Source organism: the organism of the source record quoted next, assembly GCF_019968985.1.
Source record: "MAG: Porospora cf. gigantea B chromosome Unknown PgB_NODE_451_length_17912_cov_114.385, whole genome shotgun sequence".
In the NCBI taxonomy this organism is placed as follows: domain Eukaryota; phylum Apicomplexa; class Conoidasida; order Eugregarinorida; family Porosporidae; genus Porospora; species Porospora cf. gigantea B.
In genome coordinates, this window is record NW_027179026.1 from 1 (window position 1) to 17,912 (window position 17,912).

The 17,912-nt window shown below is 53.3% G+C and overlaps 5 protein-coding genes across 15 annotated transcripts; 2 read left to right on the plus strand and 3 right to left on the minus strand.

Moving 5' to 3' along the window:
• Positions 1-94: 94 nt before the first annotated feature.
• On the minus strand, positions 95-1,955 carry KVP17_001149 (uncharacterized protein; the record flags this gene model as incomplete). 2 transcript variants are annotated; one of them, XM_068516300.1, is made up of 2 exons in its annotated part: positions 95-247; positions 276-1,955. In XM_068516300.1, 2 exons carry the CDS (start codon positions 1,953-1,955, stop codon positions 95-97), a joined length of 1,833 nt encoding a protein of 610 aa, XP_068374041.1.
• Positions 1,956-2,067: 112 nt separating this feature from the next.
• On the minus strand, positions 2,068-7,538 carry KVP17_001147 (uncharacterized protein; the record flags this gene model as incomplete). Of its 7 annotated transcripts, XM_068516294.1 has the most annotated exons (9): positions 2,068-2,229; positions 2,256-4,031; positions 4,060-5,070; positions 5,099-5,598; positions 5,627-5,779; positions 5,808-6,043; positions 6,072-6,683; positions 6,744-7,137; positions 7,166-7,538. In XM_068516294.1, the coding sequence occupies 9 exons, from the start codon at positions 7,536-7,538 to the stop codon at positions 2,068-2,070; spliced, it is 5,217 nt and encodes a 1,738-aa protein (XP_068374035.1). The 7 variants fall into 7 exon arrangements, with proteins under 7 accessions (XP_068374035.1, XP_068374037.1, XP_068374032.1 ...); XM_068516296.1 differs by lacking the exons at positions 2,068-2,229; positions 4,060-5,070; positions 5,099-5,598; ... (3 more) ...; positions 6,744-7,137; positions 7,166-7,538 and having other exon boundaries at positions 2,235-3,437; XM_068516291.1 differs by lacking the exons at positions 2,068-2,229; positions 2,256-4,031; positions 5,099-5,598; ... (3 more) ...; positions 6,744-7,137; positions 7,166-7,538 and having other exon boundaries at positions 4,045-4,896.
• Positions 7,539-7,629: 91 nt separating this feature from the next.
• Positions 7,630-16,646, minus strand: KVP17_001146 (uncharacterized protein; the record flags this gene model as incomplete). Of its 4 annotated transcripts, XM_068516290.1 has the most annotated exons (16): positions 7,630-8,007; positions 8,034-8,403; positions 8,431-8,772; positions 8,799-10,213; positions 10,242-10,415; positions 10,444-10,645; positions 10,674-10,988; positions 11,015-11,207; positions 11,237-12,509; positions 12,538-12,612; positions 12,641-14,791; positions 14,818-15,063; positions 15,092-15,594; positions 15,621-16,133; positions 16,162-16,613; positions 16,642-16,646. In XM_068516290.1, 16 exons carry the CDS (start codon positions 16,644-16,646, stop codon positions 7,630-7,632), a joined length of 8,607 nt encoding a protein of 2,868 aa, XP_068374031.1. The 4 variants fall into 4 exon arrangements, with proteins under 4 accessions (XP_068374031.1, XP_068374030.1, XP_068374028.1 ...); XM_068516288.1 differs by lacking the exons at positions 7,630-8,007; positions 8,034-8,403; positions 8,431-8,772; ... (3 more) ...; positions 10,674-10,988; positions 16,642-16,646 and having other exon boundaries at positions 11,154-12,509; positions 15,621-16,167; XM_068516289.1 differs by lacking the exons at positions 8,431-8,772; positions 8,799-10,213; positions 10,242-10,415; ... (9 more) ...; positions 16,162-16,613; positions 16,642-16,646 and having other exon boundaries at positions 7,944-8,360.
• Positions 10,820-11,137, plus strand: KVP17_001150 (uncharacterized protein; the record flags this gene model as incomplete). The annotated part of the gene is made up of 1 exon (XM_068516301.1): positions 10,820-11,137. The coding sequence occupies one exon, from the start codon at positions 10,820-10,822 to the stop codon at positions 11,135-11,137; it is 318 nt and encodes a 105-aa protein (XP_068374042.1).
• A 160-nt stretch (positions 16,647-16,806) lies between the features above and the next one.
• Positions 16,807-17,424, plus strand: KVP17_001148 (uncharacterized protein; the record flags this gene model as incomplete). Its single annotated transcript, XM_068516298.1, has 1 exon — positions 16,807-17,424. One exon carries the CDS (start codon positions 16,807-16,809, stop codon positions 17,422-17,424), a length of 618 nt encoding a protein of 205 aa, XP_068374039.1.
• Between the last annotated feature and the right edge of the window lie 488 nt (positions 17,425-17,912).

The following is a 17,912-nucleotide window of genomic DNA, read 5'->3' on the forward strand; positions in this document are numbered from 1 at the left end:
AGTGCAATACGCATACGCACTAAAATTGACTGCACACAAAATCTGATGAGCACCACGCACAGACACCAGGTAGTTCGGACTAAAAGCACCTGTCTTACGCATGCACAGCACTTGACAGGCGGAGATGCTCGAAACAGAGTAGCATCCACACACGCCTTATGAAGTCAGCAGACTCCTCCACGTCGAGAAAATCTTCCAGGTCCTTTTGGATCTCTGGAGCGGAGGGCGGCTTCGCTGGATCGGTGAACTGCGTGAAGATAGGAAGATGCGCCTACGAGCGATACTATGTAATCCACCATGGTCTCTTCCTGAGACCCTGTGAAGGCTTCCACTTTCTTCATAACCCATGGACGGAGCTTGTCGTCGAAGACGTCGTTCTTTTGGAGCATTTCGAAGTCGATAGGGAACTTGTAGAGTTCTTCGGGGTCTTTGGGGATCTGGATGGCGATTCGTTTGAGCAAACTCTCCTTCTGAAGTTCTTCGGCTCGAGTGTCCTCTCGATTCTGCCGATCCAAATGCATATCCAACCGCACGACAGGTCGCTCGGGTTTAGAGTCGACGTTTCGATCGCAGTCGAATGTCATACCGTGAGGGGAGCTTGGCTCTGACACCTTCTGACGTTTGGCTGGAAGAGGCACACTGGATTCCAATACTTCGCTTTTCCAACTGCCTCCCAGCGGAGCATCTGGGGAATCACTGCGACCACGCCTTCGGTCTTTCTTACTGTCCCAGCGTCTGCTGCGTCTCCGTTCGCGGCGCCCTTCAGATTCATGAGCACGCTTGGCCGAAACTTCATCCATGTAGCTGGATAGCCACTCACGATACTTAGACTCAGTGTCTCGCCTGGCGGCCTCGTTTTCTTTGTCCCGTTTGTAGATTTTCAGGACGCGTTCTTCTCGGGAACGCATCACATGCTTGGGGGGAGGTTCCTTGTTAAAGATTTCCTCTCCTCCTGCCCACCACCAGACTCCCAAGTCATCCAAGTCTGATAACTTCTTCACCATATCGTGGGTCCTGCGACCCCACTGGAATTCTCGGACATCTCGACGCAATTCGAGAACAGGGAACGGGCATATATCATGCTTGGCTTTGAACCTGTCGAAGTCTTTTCTGAGTTCACTGGCGATCTCATCCTGGCGATGTTTCCAGGTTCGCAGAGCAGAGACCAGCATCCGCGACCTGTCTGCCAAAAAAGCGTTGTATCTTTGAATTCTCTGCGTCTCACAACGCGGAGTACGATAGGTCTCCTTGACCCCAGGAGTAATTCGAGGCTCTTGGGGCTTTGGTTTAGAAGGGTAGTGCATGAACCTCTCCTTCTGCCGCTCCTTCAAGCGTTCTTCCTCCTGCAGAACAGCGAAAAGTTCCTCCAGTGCCTCCTTGCAGTGCTTCTCTCTCTCATCAAAGGCCGCATCCTGCTCCTTTTCGACCTGACTCACGAGTTCGGATGGGTTCACAGGCTCTCCTTTAGCGTCCAGCTCTGCCTTCAGGTCCGCCAACTTCAGGCGGCGCCTTTGCACCATATACTCCTCGCAAAATTTTCGAACCCGATCTTGAGCTGAGACTTTTAGGAAAACGCCACATAGAGGGACGCCATCTAGAAACTGCAGGGCGTAGTGAATGTCGTAAGGGTCATCATACTCCGCAATCCCGAAACAAGACAGCTTACCTGATATGGGGTCCTTGTTCCTCGTCCAGCGTCCGAGTTGGCCTGCGGTGTTCAGCACTTTTGTGAGTGTGTCATCTGTCATCTCTTCGGTGAGATTCCCTACGTAGACCGTCAGCATAGGCTGGCGAAATGATCCGGAATACTCCTCCAGAGACGGTCGGAGAAGGTTGTTGCCGGTGGGATCAACACCGCCATAACCTGGCCCAATCCACGCGTTGATAGGGTTATAGCTGCTGCCGCCGGGAGCGTACGCGGCGAACGAGTGTGGCGGCCCGTTACTGGAGTACATGCTAAATGCAACAATAAACAGATTTAATTCAAATCTACCGATCTACTGACCAACACACACTGGCCACTATGACAAACATGAATGGTTTCGGACACAGCTCAAGGCATCTTTGTCATTTCGGGCTCCACATGCCTAGCCGCGTCTCGAAGAGCAGGTGAGCGTACTTCTGTTTGGTTTCGAACTGTTTCTTCTTTTGGGCTTTCACGAGTCCTTCGTTGAGGAGTAAGGTTAGCGGGCCGAGAAGCATGAAGAGGAAGGTCCATCGAGCATCGGTCTGTGTTAAAGCAGCTGAAGCCTCACGTCGATGAAACTGTAGCCTATAGTCATGAGCATTGGCGCCGTGACCGCCACTTCCAGGATTATCAGACCCGCCAGAACAACTGCGAGCCCCTTGTTCTTCAAGGGGTTCGAACGCCAAAAAGGCTCGTAGCCATTGACGAAGGACAGAGACCCAATGAGGAGGAAGTATGTACTCGCAACATCGAATAGCACAAAAGTGTTATTCCTTATCGGACTGTGGAGGTTGGCGTCGTTTATCCAATCCCGGATCCAGCCAGGCAGAACAGACACGTCCTCACTAGCAGCCGCTCCTAACAGCCGGTCGTAAGCTGCGAAGCACTTCAGCCACTGCCCCCACATAAGGTGCGTGCACGACTCACGCAAATCGGTTGTCCTCCGCAACAATTCGGGGTTAGGGAAGGCTGTTGCGATGATACTGGCAGTATCCCGGACCAATGCTTGATTGAACAGAATGACGTAGGTGAGCATCCAGGAGACGAGCGCCAACACGCAGGGAGCGAACATACACGTCGCCCAGCCAGAGGCAGAGAAGTCGATGTCGCCCTCACGACGCTTTACGTTCAGGGTACGCATGATATGCGATCTAGTCGGGTTGAAGAGGAGTGAAGCTGAAATCAGCGGCACTTTCACAAGTAGGTGCATCGTGATCTCTAGGCCCTGAAACATGGGAGGCGCTCCAAGCACACAGAAGAGCAAAACAGACGAGGCTAAGTAACAGCAACACGCCCCAGCGTAGAAGAACATGGAGTTCGTTATCCCCTCGACGATCCGCCTGGCCTCCTTGATCAACAGGAATACCAGCGCGGTGACTTGAGGAGTGTCCTGCAGTGGAGGTTCGTCACAGACGATAGCGCAAGGAAGACAGGTGAGTGCTGATGCCAACTGCTGGTGAGGGTCTGATGATGCGGCCTGAGAAGCACCTCGACGAATGCCAGAGCAGCTGGGGCACCCCGCTCGAGACCGCATCAAGATTCCCACTGCACAATCGGCTTCTTCGAAGACGTCGAAGTTTGAGTGCCGCAGACCAGATCCCACCACTGTAACCACTTCGCCGTTTTCCTGAAGGATCCTAATCATCTCGCTAGTCGTTTTCGTCGTACAATTCGAGTAAAGGGAAACTCGGATGGGGATGTCATCCACGTTTTCCAGGTGATTTCGAATATCTGCAATGCCCGATGGCATCACTACGTTGCCATCAAGGTTCTTGTGGTTTCGCGGTCGATTCTTCAACGAGATAACCGCATTCCAAGAAGTATCGATTCCCAACTGGGAGCCAAAAGCAGCTGTTCGAGTGTTTGATTCTCGTCCGAAGTAAACAAATCTTACACCGGCTCGGTGGAGGTCGTGGATCCTCGAATGCACATCCTTCAGTGGGTCTTGTCGGAGCGCGGTCATGCCCAGAAAGACCAGGTTGCGATTTCGTTGGTCAAAGTCCCGCAGCTGTTGATGAAGTGCGCTGTCGGAGCCAACGGGCTTCGGAGGATCCCGTTCACAGTCAGTGCTAGAGGGGAGGCGTTGTACGGACTGCCACCACGATGGGCTATCGTACGGGACCGAAAGGCCTACAGGCACCTTCAAGCAGTTGTATTGGTACTGTGACGGTTCAGACTCCAAGGGGATAGGGTCCTCCAATCTGCAGGGCGAGAGAGTTGGTGGGAAGCTGCTCCAGTCGGGGAAGTACGAAAAGGGGAACCCCTCTGGAGACGTAAGCGCAGCGGCGGCCTCGATCGGTGTCAAGGATGGAATCACAGGCTCTGATAGGCTGGAATCGACATTCTGAGTTGGACGTTTAATCGGCACTCACGCCAGGATAGGACACTAAAGGGAGAAGCGAGTAGTCACATCTAGCAAAGATGGTTTCCTGAGTAAAGCTGTTCACAATGGCAGTTTCGCTATCTTCTATTCGGCGATGGGCGAAGGCGACGACGTCCAACCCCGAAGACTCCCACTGAAGGAGGAGATCAGCTATTTTTCGGCGAGTGTGTTCATCAAGACGCTGAATGTCTGAGCCGTTGAAAAGATGACCACACTGGGACGTAACCAGACGGGCACCACCTTTTGTGAAGAGATGCATCGAATCATCGCGCTCGTCGTTCACAATGGAATACGGGAGCACTTCCATTTGGTAAGCGGAGTAAAGATGTCTGTCGTCTCCTTGCAGCACGGCATCGTCGGAGGAGAGACTGCTGCTAGACTCGCCAACCGTTAGCGTAGAGACTACGCTGCTGATGGAGCTGCGTTGTCCGATGTTTTCGCTGAGGAGGCTCTCGACTCGCTTAGCGTGTGCCGGTAGCGCCTTGACATCGAACAAGCTGTCGCGTTCGTGGTACCAGCTGCTGGAGGAAGAGGACCCGCAAGTTGGGGGCTCCAGAGGATTGCGGCGGGCAGAATTCAACGACAGCATGGCTGCCGCGTCAAGACCCTCCTCCTGCCAGAAGTAGTCCCCCCTGTTGAGAGACCTCACCACCAAGCATTCACGTACTGGGACGAGCTCCGTCACTGCCGGCACGCTGACTCCCACCAACCCAGAAATGGCACATAAGCAATCTGTAGAAGCGCCAAAAGCAGCTCTATCCGACTGCACGAGGTCACCGATATGTGTGGTGTAGAGCCATCCCAGATCACGGGCGTCAGGTAGCATACGGGTGATTCCTGAGAGAAGGTCGACGGTATTAGTCGTCTTGGGCAGAGGCGCAGGTTTTTTTGGGGCTGTGGCGGTGACGCCGCCTTTCTCGGATTGCGATAGTCCGGAAAGGAATCGATGTCGAAGGGGTGGTTTGGTGATTACGTCCTCGAATGACTGGCCAGCAAATTGCTGCATGAGGCTTCAAAAGCTGTCTCACGTTCCACATTGTCTGGAAGGCGCTCGAATTGGAAGAGGACTCTGCCTGGCGCCTTGGCAAATTGGTTGCAAGTCGTGCTCGAGACGTCGCCACTCCCAAGGCTCGAAGCTGTACAATGTGTTTCTTGAGTTCCATGTTGTTCTCGAAGCGAAGACCCTCAGCCAGTTGAACTCGGCGACTGTTCAAGGCGTCGTTCCTCAGAGCAAAGGCAGTGGCGTCATCCTCAACCTCTTCCGAGGGCTCCTTGCGCAGCCAGGAAGCTTTGGGAATGTCCACTGCCTGTAGATCCAAAATGGCAATGTCAGTCTCGTTGCGGGAGTGCTCTTCAGGTAGAGGGAAATCAGGTGGGGACTTGCAATGCGGAACGCAAACCTCGGAGGGTACCCGGCGGGATGTGGTGAGGAGACCCTCCTTGTCGAGGAAGCAGAGATAGGTGGTGGAGTTCAATGCGTGTAAAAGATTCGACGACGCAAAAGAATTGTCTTCGACGTCGACGCTGTCTGAATCACCGGACCAATGCAGCCTCACACGTCCCCCCCAAAGCATTGCGGAATATAGACCACTGCTCGCGGAAGGAAAGCTCCTCAGAGCTGCTGTCAGAGCTGTCGCTATCTGAGTCTGTCGAGTCATCCTCGCTCAAGGCGGACATCCTCCTAATTGGAAGTAACATTCCATCGCACGCTGCATTCCTGCGGAAATCGCATCCTACGTTCAAGAACGACAGCCAGCCGCTTTTTGTCGGGTCCGCGATGCCGGAGACCACTGGCTTCAGATTTCTGCACCGCGTCCAGCGCCTTGTACTGCAGATGCACTTTTTCGAGTCGTTGAAACCCCTGTTGTGTGGTGGGAGGCGGGTACTGGAATTGGTTGAACTCTTTCCAGATGCTCTTGGAGGGAGCCGAATCAACTCGAGTGTTGTCGACATAGGAATGAGCGTTCGTGTTTCTGCGTGCCGAAGCTGAGGACGACTCACATCCGAGCGACGTTTGATTTTCCTGTGGAGTTGTTCTGCATTCGCCAGAACTTTTTCGTGAGAACGAACAGCCGAGAGTGCCCTGCGGTGTCGGTGATGACGTAGGCTACTCTGTAGATAAGCGGGAGAAACAGCAGTAGGATGTGGATTGGATAGGTCCAAAGCGTCAGAATGCTGTTATCCACTAGAGTGCCCCCAGCGGGAGATGGTAGATCGTAGGCGTAGTTCGCCAAGGAAACATACAAGATCAAAGACGTGGCGACGATCACAGCGAACACCAAGCTGATCAGGAAAAGTGGAGCTCTGAGTTTGGTTCCAGTGATCCAGTATCTGCTCTTTCGGAGGTAAACGTGATAGTCTACGGAGTTCTCGAGATGTCTCTTCACGAATAGCGTGAGACCTGATGTTTTGGCGATGAATATCCCGAAGTTCAAGGATGGTGCAGCGTGTATTGCTGGCATCCAACAGCCAGTTTCGTTGGTGCCAGTCCAGCTTACAGACAGCGCCCTGCTCAGCTCCTCTGTGGGTCTCTGCTCCGTGTCCATGCTCTGAGCGAACTCGGCCGCTGCATCGGGTTTGAGGAGCGGAGCGAACGTGGACCCGCGACCGTAGCTATGTTCCCTTACGAATAGCAATGCTGTGTGACGGATGGATAATCGCGTAGAGCCTCACCCAGCTTTTTCTTCAGTGCCAGGGGGATACGGAACTTTCTTCAGCATCACGGGGCATGCGGTGACGGGAAACACGTCTCCTGGTCGTAGCTTGAAGATGTCTCCCTCCACAACCAACGAGGCGGGCAGACGCCGCCACTCTCCATTTCGGAGTACGGAAACGAAACTCGAATTTGGAGGATCGAGATGCGAGTCAGGTGCTGTGTCCGGCTTGAAGCTGCTGGTAATGAGTCCTGCCTCCCACCTCCTGAGATATTCGGAGATGATACTCTTCACCTTCTCAGATGCCTTGTGGCGTTCATCCTGGTTCATACGGTGGACGAGGATTACATTCACAACGTATACTGTAAGGGTAGTGATGATGGTAACCAAGCCTGGCCAATTTACCACCTTGTCTGTGTCCGAGCCTTGTCTGCTACTCACAAACAATGCACTCATACACGAAGATAGCTACGAGCCCCAACAACTCGACTGCCGACGACGCCCCATCCACAGTCCCGATGAAACCTACGCGGTCCATCATTCCATGTGCGAACCAGGAATAGCGTTCTAGATGCCAAAAAGGCTTCCCTTCCATGGCAACAGCTGCCGCCATTCCCAACTTCTTCTTCTTTCGGACCCACAGCTGCTGGAAGTTGAGATCATACTGGTTCACCACGTCGCACAGACCAGTGACGACCCTACGATTAGCCTCTTGCCAGCTCAATCCCTCAGGCGGAGTTGTAGCGAGATGCCAGCGAGAGGACTCCTCTTCGAGGACGCTGTGATCGGGCCTTCCGTACGTGGACGACCGCATGTTGGTCTTATTTGGCACTTTACACGTCGCACATTTGAATCACGGCTTAAGGCGCACTAAATTGACAACGGCATATTTACCTTGCAGGACGTCACAAAGACAATGCTGCCTGCACTCTAAGGGTAATCCTAGACTTCACAACTCCATAGGTATTTCGAGCGAGAACTATATGGGTTTGGAGTCCCGTAGACTCAACGTCCTGAGGAATTTGGCCATGTATGCGGCCTGATTCTGTGTCAAGCTTCAATCCCGTCCTCGACGGAAGAGGAGGCAAGATAGTGAACCTGTAGGCGTCCTGCTGGGAGACACCCCCAAATGTGAGCTTCAGCCCATTGGCTAAGTGCACGACCGCGTCCAATACGACATTCTGATGCTTCGAACCCTCTTCGCTCACCGTTTGGGGCTTCAGTAACAGGCAAGGGTAGGGGTCGTCGAATGGCAGCAGTTCCGGCGGCACAATGTATCGAAGCTGTGTGGGGTCTGCTCGTTACCCACGTTCACAGGTCGTCGGTGGTGTTCTAGCTGCATGGCCATACGTTTCTCGTAGGCCGCCCGCAGAGTGAGCATGTGCTGCTCAGTGCGAGCGATCTTCTCGTCCATGTCGCCTGTGGCGGTCTCCATGCCGAGGGTGCTGGTTTGGCAGCTGTCATCGCCACAGAAGAGCTTTGAAATTCGGATTCGCATGTCTCGATCTGCTCCTTTGGTCTTCTGGGAGCCCGACCTCTCAAGTAGGCCGGCGCCAAGTATTGCAAGGATCGAGTCGCCAAACCCTTTGCTTTCGATGATAAGCGATTTCGTCGCGAGACCCGTAAAGGCCATCATCAACACTGACAAGCCCGTGATGAGCACCAACTGCTTGCAAAGCCTGACTCTATACCCTTAGTCACCTCACTTCTGATTCGTGAGTCCGATTTCCTCCATGACGAGCACCGGGAGGTAGTCGTTGATGAGCAGCTCGAACCCATCCAACAGCTCCTTCAAGTCCAGGACATTATCTTTGTTGATGTCAAGTGAGTCGAACATGCGTTTGATGACGTAAGACGGCAGGTTCAACCTCATGTTCCGAATGAGGTCTTCGAGGAGGTGGAACGTCAGACCTTGGATGCAGAGTTGATCGATGACTGTGGGAAGACTCTCAATGCGTAAGAGACAGTACCTGTTCAAGATAGCTGTTCGTTTTCCGGAGGCGCCTCGAGACTCGCCTTCCGCCTTCTCGAAGAATAGAGAGAGTTGTCTGTTGTTTTTAGGCGCTTTGCTCACTTTTGGTAGAGGTCGTCGAGCTCGCTCTCGTCAAAGTCGACGCTCAGGTCTCGAAGGACAGTTTTGCCCGCTGCCAACCAAACTCCAGACCTCAGAAGCCGCGGGACTTCGTAAACCAGCCGCTTAACAGAGATGACACGGCCCTTTGAGGGGTCCATGCCAGAGGGGTCCATTCCTAGGCGGATGTACTTTTCCTTGGTCGAGTCGTCAGTTTGGTGGTCGAAGAAGTCAGGGGGAAGGAATCCTGTGATTCGCATCGGACATTTGCTCATGTCATCCCAGAGGACACGCACACCTCGCTCGGGCACGTCAACATTGGATTTCGAGAGGAAATAGCGGAACATCTGCGCGTTTAGGTACCCCTTGAAGGTGGACACGCTTTCTAGATTCGCGGCGGACAGCACCAGGTTGCCATACGAGTCAACAGGCTGCATCACAATGAGTAGCAACATCCGAACGCAGTATAATGTGGGGAGAAAACCTGGAACAGTTTTTACCGGGAGGTAGAGTGCTTCCCCAGCTCTCTGTTGACAACTGGCAATGAGCGACCATAGGATTAGAGAGTGGTCATAGGACACTGACAGGCCCATTCGGAATGCAATGCGGTGAAAGGAGTCGACGACGATGAACCCTGGACAGACGTGAACTGTGTCGACTGGAGCCGCTCCCATCCAGTCCACTAGCTTTACGATGTACGCCACGGTTTGTCCTTTATCGAGGAAGTCGTCGGTATGTTGCATGTACATCTCGAGAACGTTTGGGATCATGGTGGCGAGGTTGCTGAGCAGAGACCAGTCGAGACAGTAGGGTGTCCATGACACCTGGGACTGATCGAAGTCGGGAGCCATGGTGTCTGGTTCAATCGCTGCGGGGCCGATAGCTTCGCTCAGGTTTGTGACTGTTTTGGAGTTGTCACAGTTGTGGAAGCGCATGACTTCTGTGGGAGACAGGCCAGCCAAGTGGCCTGCCGACGCGGAGACGAATCGGAGACAGTACATGCAAGCGACCACCTGTGAGAAGTTGAGTTTAGAATCCGTGACCAGTAGAACCGCCTCGTCTACCAGGTCAGCAGGCAGGAGACCCGATCCACCAGTGAGGTCCATCAACGTGTTCCGGATTTTCAGCACGTTCTGGCGTTCTATGTCCACTGCAAGGGCTGAGGCCTCGGAATCGTCATCCATGAACTTCATTATGCGTGACGCTTCTACAGCCTGCTTCATTTTGGTGTCGGTGTCGAGGTTGTCGAAGTGTATTGGATCGGATCTACTCGCAGCGCCCGGCAAGACATGCTTGCGGAGGTCAAACCCCATCAGAAGAATGATGAACATGAAGAAGTCTTGCCATACATAGGTCTGCAGGATGTCGGTGATAACCACAATGATCTGTTCCGGCCGGATCTTGGGGACGTCTTCGGCCTGTGTTGAGAGTTAGGTGGGGTCTTACGACGTTCAAGACGGAGTCTATGATGATGGCGCTCAGGGAAGGGCATCTTGCGGCGATGAAGTTGTGGTGCTCCAGACGACCCCCCTCGTTCTGAGCGATGTTGACGGTGACCTTTTGCAACTGCCAGGGCTTCACCACACGTGCTGACAGCAGAACGTTCAGCGTGAGATCGAGCTGCGTTGTGGTTACTCGGCGGCCTCACAATAATCTCCCGTGCATAATCGGCATTCCACCGCAACTGTCGGAATCGGAGCCCCACGAGCTCGCGATGGCTAACACGGAAATGTAATGCTTGGCTTGCGGCAACTGACGTGGAAAGGGCGTGTTTAGAAACTTTAGGGTTGAGGTGGTGCCAGTAAACGGCTTTGGCCACCTCTCCGAGTTCGTGTTCGCCAATATGCATTCTGTGTCAGACACCCCTAGAGCTCGTACTTAGAGTGCATTAGTCGCCGAACCTTGCGTTGGATGAGTGTGGTTAGGTGGACGTCGTAAAACCGATTCATCTCGGTCTCAATGGTTTCGTGCGACGCGAAGATTTTGAAGTCTTCAGTGTACATCTCGATGAACCGATCATGTGTATGGGCGTGAACCAGCTTCAAGATCTGTACGAGACGGGTCGTCAAGGGTTCATCAATCTCAATACCATACGTAGCAGCGGGCCCCACCAGTTCGGAGAGCATGTTGTCTCTGGAGTGGAGGACGCTGGCGACAAATGCAGCTGGGTTGTTCAGGATGTTGCTGACGTCGCTGTTTGTGGTACCGTTGGTGATTACCTCTGCTGGTACTCGTCTGTGATGTGCTTGAAGACCACCTTCAACTTTTGTGCGTTCAGATTCGCTGCGGTGACGGCATTCTGCGTCATTTGCTCCGCAGCTTTCGCCGTGTCAGCCGAGTAGAGATCGGCGCCGAACTCTACAGCCTCATTTTCGTCTTCGCTGTCGGATACATCAGCTTCGTACATATATTCTGCATCGGAAAAAGTTTCCTGCCCTTACGATTGCTAGTGATTCGAACGTCCTTCCATCGCTGGTCGTCACTGGGCTGCGATGGGAAAACTTTTTCAAAGTCCACGTCCAAGGAAAGACGACCGAGTGCTTCATACGCTGCGTAGAACTGGTCAATAGCCATCTCTGACAAGCCGTTTTCCAGTGACACCGGCTCGTCTACCATGCCGTTGAGCTCGTGGAGGAAGACATGGACAGAGTTGGATGTCCATGGTTTGTTCGTTTTTCGCATCCAAGACGTAACCTCAGAACTCTTCCAGCAGGATCCAAAATGATGGAAGAGCATATGGATTTTGATATCTCGAGTGATTAACTCAGCCGGCGGAAAGAGGGGCACCACCAAAAGGGCAGACGTCAACTGCGTTCCTTTTCCAAATAGCTCCTCGAATGAGTCCACATCCACCACGCAGCTCCCGAAGTCGAACCCAAGGGCCACGCCATCGTAAAGCATGCAGAGGTCTGCGCAGTCGGTAAGCTGGAACACCTCCTCTCCGAACGATTCCACATCGTCAATGGAAGCTAGTCGTGTAGAGGGCGAGCGCCTCGCCTCCTTCTCCCATCCAGTGGCACGTTCCTTAGTGAAGACGAGTCCCTGCCCGATGATCCTCTGGAGGCTCCATAGCACAGACATGCCTCCGTTGAAAGGCTCTTGGTTAGATCGCCACAGCATAGTCCTGCGAGGCGGTCCGGAGTTCACACAGGACAATGTGGTCAACTTCACGCCGTCGTGGGGACGCTGCAGCTGGGAAACGTACTCAGCAATTCGGCAGTCATCTTGTGCCGCCACTTCTACTCGGATTCGGTGCGCCAGCTGTATGGCTTGACCACTCTGTCCGGTATGCGCCTCCATGGCCACGTGGTCGATGTCGAAGGTCAGACCGCGAGACTCGAACCACCTGTCAAGCGCGATAGAGACTAGCACTTGCTGTCGTTCCTTGATGTAGCACCCAACGGCAGTCTTGGCGTTAGCATGGCGGCGCGAGATAGAGACCATGACGAAGACGACAGCGCCGAGGGCCACACCGGCTGAAAGCATGCTGCTGGCATTGACGAACATACCGAATATAGCCCAGGCAGCAGTCAAGAAAGCGGCGCACATCATTAAGAATGACTGGAAGAACAATGCCGCTTGACCTGCTGTGTCGAACACGGCAAACCAAGGCCCGACGTAGCCCCTTGCACGAAAGAAGGGAATCACAATCAGGGAGCAATTGACGACGATTGTGCAGTAAGCCATGATCCCAAGAATAACGGAACCAGGCATCTGTGTAAGTGGAAGCAGATACACTCACCGGCAATCTGAGGATGAAACTAACGGTAGGTTCGAAAATGATGTCGGTTAAGCACATGGGTGAAGGTACAGTGTGCTGGATGACAAACGTGAAGAGATCTCACCGGGCTATCGACAGTATTGTAGTAAACTACATTCCACATGAAGAAGATGCAAAAAATCTGAACCAAAGGAGAGAAGAAGTACCAGATGTCCAAAAACAGCTCCATGACCAGTACCAGATGCGGAAACAGATGGAATACAATCATTCGCCGTACCTGGAAGTCCCAGAGGAGTGCCTGATTGAATCTGGTAGACTCATCAGTTGACCCTAACTTCATGTAACCCCTGAAGACTAGGAGATCCACCAGCCAGCTGTACCCCGCCAGAGTAATACATCTTGGCGCGGCCTTGTCCAGCCAAACCATTAGGGGAGCCAGTGGCACATTTGCACGGAGGACACGGATATCGGGTGACTTCTCCCACCAGTATGGATCGTCGAGTAAGGCCACGTTCTCAAGAATTGTGACCTCCTCGGCGACAGACTTGAATACTGTGGTGGTGGGGATGGACGCATCTCGCAGGAAGTCCTTCTTCAAGGTGATGAGTAGAGATTCCTCAGAGACCATTGACTGGCCAGGAGTGTACAGGACGGCGTGACCCTCAAACGCGAGGCCAGTCCGGAGGTTACGGCAACACTTAACCACTGCAGCTCGGGCGGCTATGCCGCGATTCCGGAGGCTGTTGATGTTGACGGCTTCCATTTCCATGTTGGCCGATCGACAAAACGTCGCATAGGCGAATTCGAACCGACTCAGCGTTAGACTTTTGATTACTTGTAACCCGTGGGACTGAGCCAACACCCCCACCTCCTCGTCGGAGTTAGGCCTGTAAGGCTGAGACGTCACCAATAAGAAGACCCTCCGGAACCACTGACCGGTGAACGGCACTCCCACCGTCCACATAAAGGCACCTGAGTTCGGCACGGGCTTGCCGCCGTTCAAAGGGCAAATCCAGGCATTCGACTCGTGGTCGGCCAGGTGTAGGTAGATCCACTCAGCGTCGCAATCAGGTGAAGTTTGCCAGCGGAGGAGGTATTCAGTGCCAGTGAAGAGGGTGACACCGGCGAGATCATTGACAAACGTGATTCCGTTGGTATTGTGGACTAACCGAAGGAATTGCTTGTCTAGTGCCATGTCGATTTTGAAGCTAACGTTGAGCTTGTCCTTCCCGTCCGTGTTGGTGACTGGCATCTCCACAATGGGTTCGTAGCAAAGCCCCACTCTGCAACAGGAGTCCCCCTCCCGGAAGTGTTTTGTTTGACTCCGTCGCAACAAGGCTTGCGTGACCTCCCCGACCCCCACGACCATGCCGGAATCGTGCTCGAAGACCTGAACTTTGATGGGTTGGAAAGTGGGTGTTTGGCGTCCAAGCCGGAAGGAAATCTCTGGCTTGTCAAACCAGTAGGTGGTCGAACCGTCGGGCTGCGAGACTTGCTGTCGCGATTTCATTACAACCACCTTCTGCACGTCGAAAGTTGAGGAAGGTGTGGTGTCTTCTCCCATCTGAAAATCCAGCGCCAACGCTCGAATGTTGGCCCGCATTGTGACGTACTCCACAGCCGGGGCGCAGATGACGTAGTAGTGTGAGGATGCCGCATTCGGGACCGTAAGCTTGCTGAGGAAGGTGTCGAGAGACGATGGCAGGTTTGGCATCATCGATCCGACAGCGTTGATGGGGAAGTCAAGGAACGAGGTCATGTACCCAGGAACTATTTCAGGACTCCATGAACTCTCGGCCAACACAGATTTAGTTTCATCGAGCCCCCGGAGCTTGGCACGGTACTGAACGTAGGGTTTCAAGACGTACGTTTGCAAGCAAGTCAGCAGAGGAGTCACCTCACCTGAGTGGGTATAGGGCAGAAAAAGCTTGTAGACTCCGTTGCGGTTCTGAGTGATGTTGAGGGGAGCGGTGACGAAGAGTACCTGTCTGTCAAGCTCACCAAGGGCGTTGGTGTGCACCAGCGTGATCTCTAGAGAGTCGACATTATCCAGGTCGACGCTCCACTTGAGATTGATGCCCTTAGGTTCGCGGGAGTGAAAAATATTGAGGATCCAGTCTCCACGTGAATGGCTGCTCTCGAAGGCTAACCGATGACTGGAGGCTTTGAAGTTGTCATGGACCACCTCAGCGAAAACAAAGTGATCCAGAAACCAGAAGTAGAGGAGCTCCAAGCATTTTAAGGAGAGGGTAACGGAAATGAGGATGTTTAGGGACTGTGTCAGAAGGACGACTTCCTTACGTATGCGAAAACCGATGCCCAGGTCTGTTGCAGCGAAACGACTTCCTTCACGATTGCCTGGTTGCGCAGATCGAAAAGGACTTCCTTCACACCGCCTGAGGCCTCAGTTTCAGTCCACACGTTGAGCGTACTTTTAGTTTGAAAAGCTTTGAAATGCTCGTAAATGACGAGGAATGCGCTGTCCAACAGATCCTGTTTGCATGCTGTGAAAGGCTGTACAGGCCCAAGTTTGCGTCCAGGATAGAGCTGAATGAGGGTCCCTAGTCACACCCACGGGATCCTGCAGCACCACGTCACTCCAGCGCTCCTTGGAGCTGACCGCACGGTACTTGACAATCCAGTCGCCGTGACCGTGTTGGGCTCGTTGCAGAGCAGGGACGTTCTTCCGACAGTAGAGGCCCATGATGTTGACGCTAAGGCTCTGTTGTTGCGGCACCAGCAGACCCAGCGAGAACAATATGAAGCTCACCGGCTGCCTTAAGTATGCCGGGCTGGACAGAACTCGCCAGACGCCCTCTGGGAAGTAGTGGTTCAGTAACGGGAGCCTGACAATCCAAGGACGCCGAGCCGCTGAGAGCGTTACCCACTCATCCACGGTCTCTAGCTTCTGGGAGGAAGCTGCGTTCACGTGAGGCGCCACCAGGTGTTCGGACCCAGCCCAGGTATCGAGAACCAGAGAGTTGGCGTCGACGCCTACAGGTCGAGAGGTAATGAACAATGGTGCCTCGTGAGACATGACGTTGACGGATACTGAGCTGGAGAACTGTCGTAGAAGGTCTGTTTGGAGAGGACGAATGACTCACTCATTCCGAATTCGTGAGGGGACGCAATGAGTGTCACGGCCTGCGATCCAGAAACCCAATTCTCTTCGACGTCGATATGCTGTGCCCTGACAAAGCTCCGGGACATGACATCTTTGGAGAGCTGCAGGTCGACAGGAATCGAGTTTTCGATGGTGAGCATCGCGCTGCCGGACTGCACTACAAGTGCTTTTCGGTTGCGGAAGTCGTAGTTCTCAGGGTTTCCATCCAAAGAGAACTTCAAAGAGCCGTCATCCAAAGCGATGCGGAATTTTGTGGCCTCCACAGACTGTAGGTCAACTCTAGCATGGTAGGCTTGCAACAAGAAGCGACTATTAACCTTGAAGTCCACGTCAGAGGTGACAAGCATCATGTCCTCAACCTCCTCTTGCACGATAACAAGGTTTTCGAATCGCTGATCTTCGGGAATGGCGACTTCCGTAGAACACAGCCAGAGTGGGTTATGCTTCACAGCTCGGTTAACAACTGTGAGAGTATTGTTCCCTTGTATGAAATCTGAGTGAGGTGTGGTCGGGAAGCCTACGTGCATTGGGGTTGGCGGCGAAGTACTGCGTCGTTGGTATGTCCAAAACAATGGCCGTCTGATCGTCTTCGAGCTCGACCCAGTTTGTTGAGAGGGACGGGATGGTGAGTAGAGACTGAAAGCCGGCCCAGCCACGAACCACCACGGAGGCTCTAGGATTCGGAGACTTGACGAAAACTATGGGGCAGTTGCGATTCCAGATTTGAAGCGTCGTCTCCGTGTCGAATTCGATTGTGTCCAGAATGATGCTGCTCCCCATTGCCTGAAACGCAACGGCGAAGATGACCACTGAGACTGACAACCACAGCAGCAGTGCCAAAACTGGAATGCCGTAATGTGTGGAGGGGTACGGTATGTCTGTGCGGCATGGGACGTCAACGAGGGCACGCAACCCAACAAGATCGTTAGTGGGAGAGTCGTTGTCGGGGAACTTTTGCTCGGCGTTAGGATCGCTGCGTGACGTGTAATGATGCGGCCTACTTCATAGCGATAATCAATGTTTTAATGTGTCTGAGTTGAGTTGGAAAGGTACACTGGAGAAGTCGAGATCTACCTTTGGACTGCACTCTAAGGTGTTGAAACCGACATTACAACCCTATGACATGATCCCATAGATTGACGTATCTTCCCAAAATAAATCCGAAAATGCCTTTGTGTGGTGGTAACAAACTCTCAAAGAAGGAGGCATTCGCCCTCGAGGCACGACGTGCAGTGCTCCAGGAGATGATGGACCGTGAGAACCAAACGTTAGTCGAGCGACGGAAGCAGTGGGAAGACGAAAATGCAGCGAAGGAACAACAGCTGCGTGCCCTGAAAAAACTACCTGACGAGCTTAACGCGGAGATGGATAAAATCAAGGAGGAGGTACGAATGATTGTCGACGACATCGACGCCAACAATGAAGACGTCCGCGAGCAAGGCAAGGAGTTGGGGTTCCAAGCCTTCCTAACGTCCTACGCGAGCCGCAGACATCCTGAAGTCGAAGCCTCTGTTCGCGAAGCTGACGTCAAAATTGCCGAACTCGAGGAGAGGACGCAGGCATTACAGGAACACGTCAAGCAGATGGAGCAGGACACCGCACGAATGAAGACCAAACTCAACCAAATGGACCTGGAAGAGGAAGTGGTACTGGAGTTGACAACTGAGAGTGCTGATCTGGTGAGACTTGAGTCAAACGTCAAGGAGGAAATCGAACTTGGCAAACCGGAGGACGACTCTACGATTGCCGAACCATTGACTGAGGAGCCACTGGTGGAAACGTAGACGTCTTGTGTGACAGAATACATTTTTATGATGATGTTCATGTTGCTTCTTTCAATTGGCGTTGCGCACGTCGTTGAGCTCCAGTCAAGTCCCCTCAGTCCGCCGCTGCCTGGTGGTACCACTACAACCACCGTTGCAAGCGCTGTTCCGAATCTCAGGCACCAGTCAACCACCGTTGCAAGCGCTGTTCCGAATCTCAGGCACCAGTCAATCGAATAAATAACCACTTGTGTAGTGGTAACCTCGGTGTGGTGGTAACCTAACAGACTGCCTTGGCGTCGGGTGAAGCCAAGGCGCGCGGTCAGAGACAGCGGGGTGAATTCGATATTCCTGATGAGTAGCTCCAGCTCCAGCAGCAGCATGAGCAGCGCGAGCACTGAGAAGGTTAGCTTTGATCGGATGTCTGCCCGCTCAGATCATGAACGACAAGCTCGGACGAAAGAAGTCTATGATGATTGAAGCGATGATCTTCACTGTTGGGGTTACCA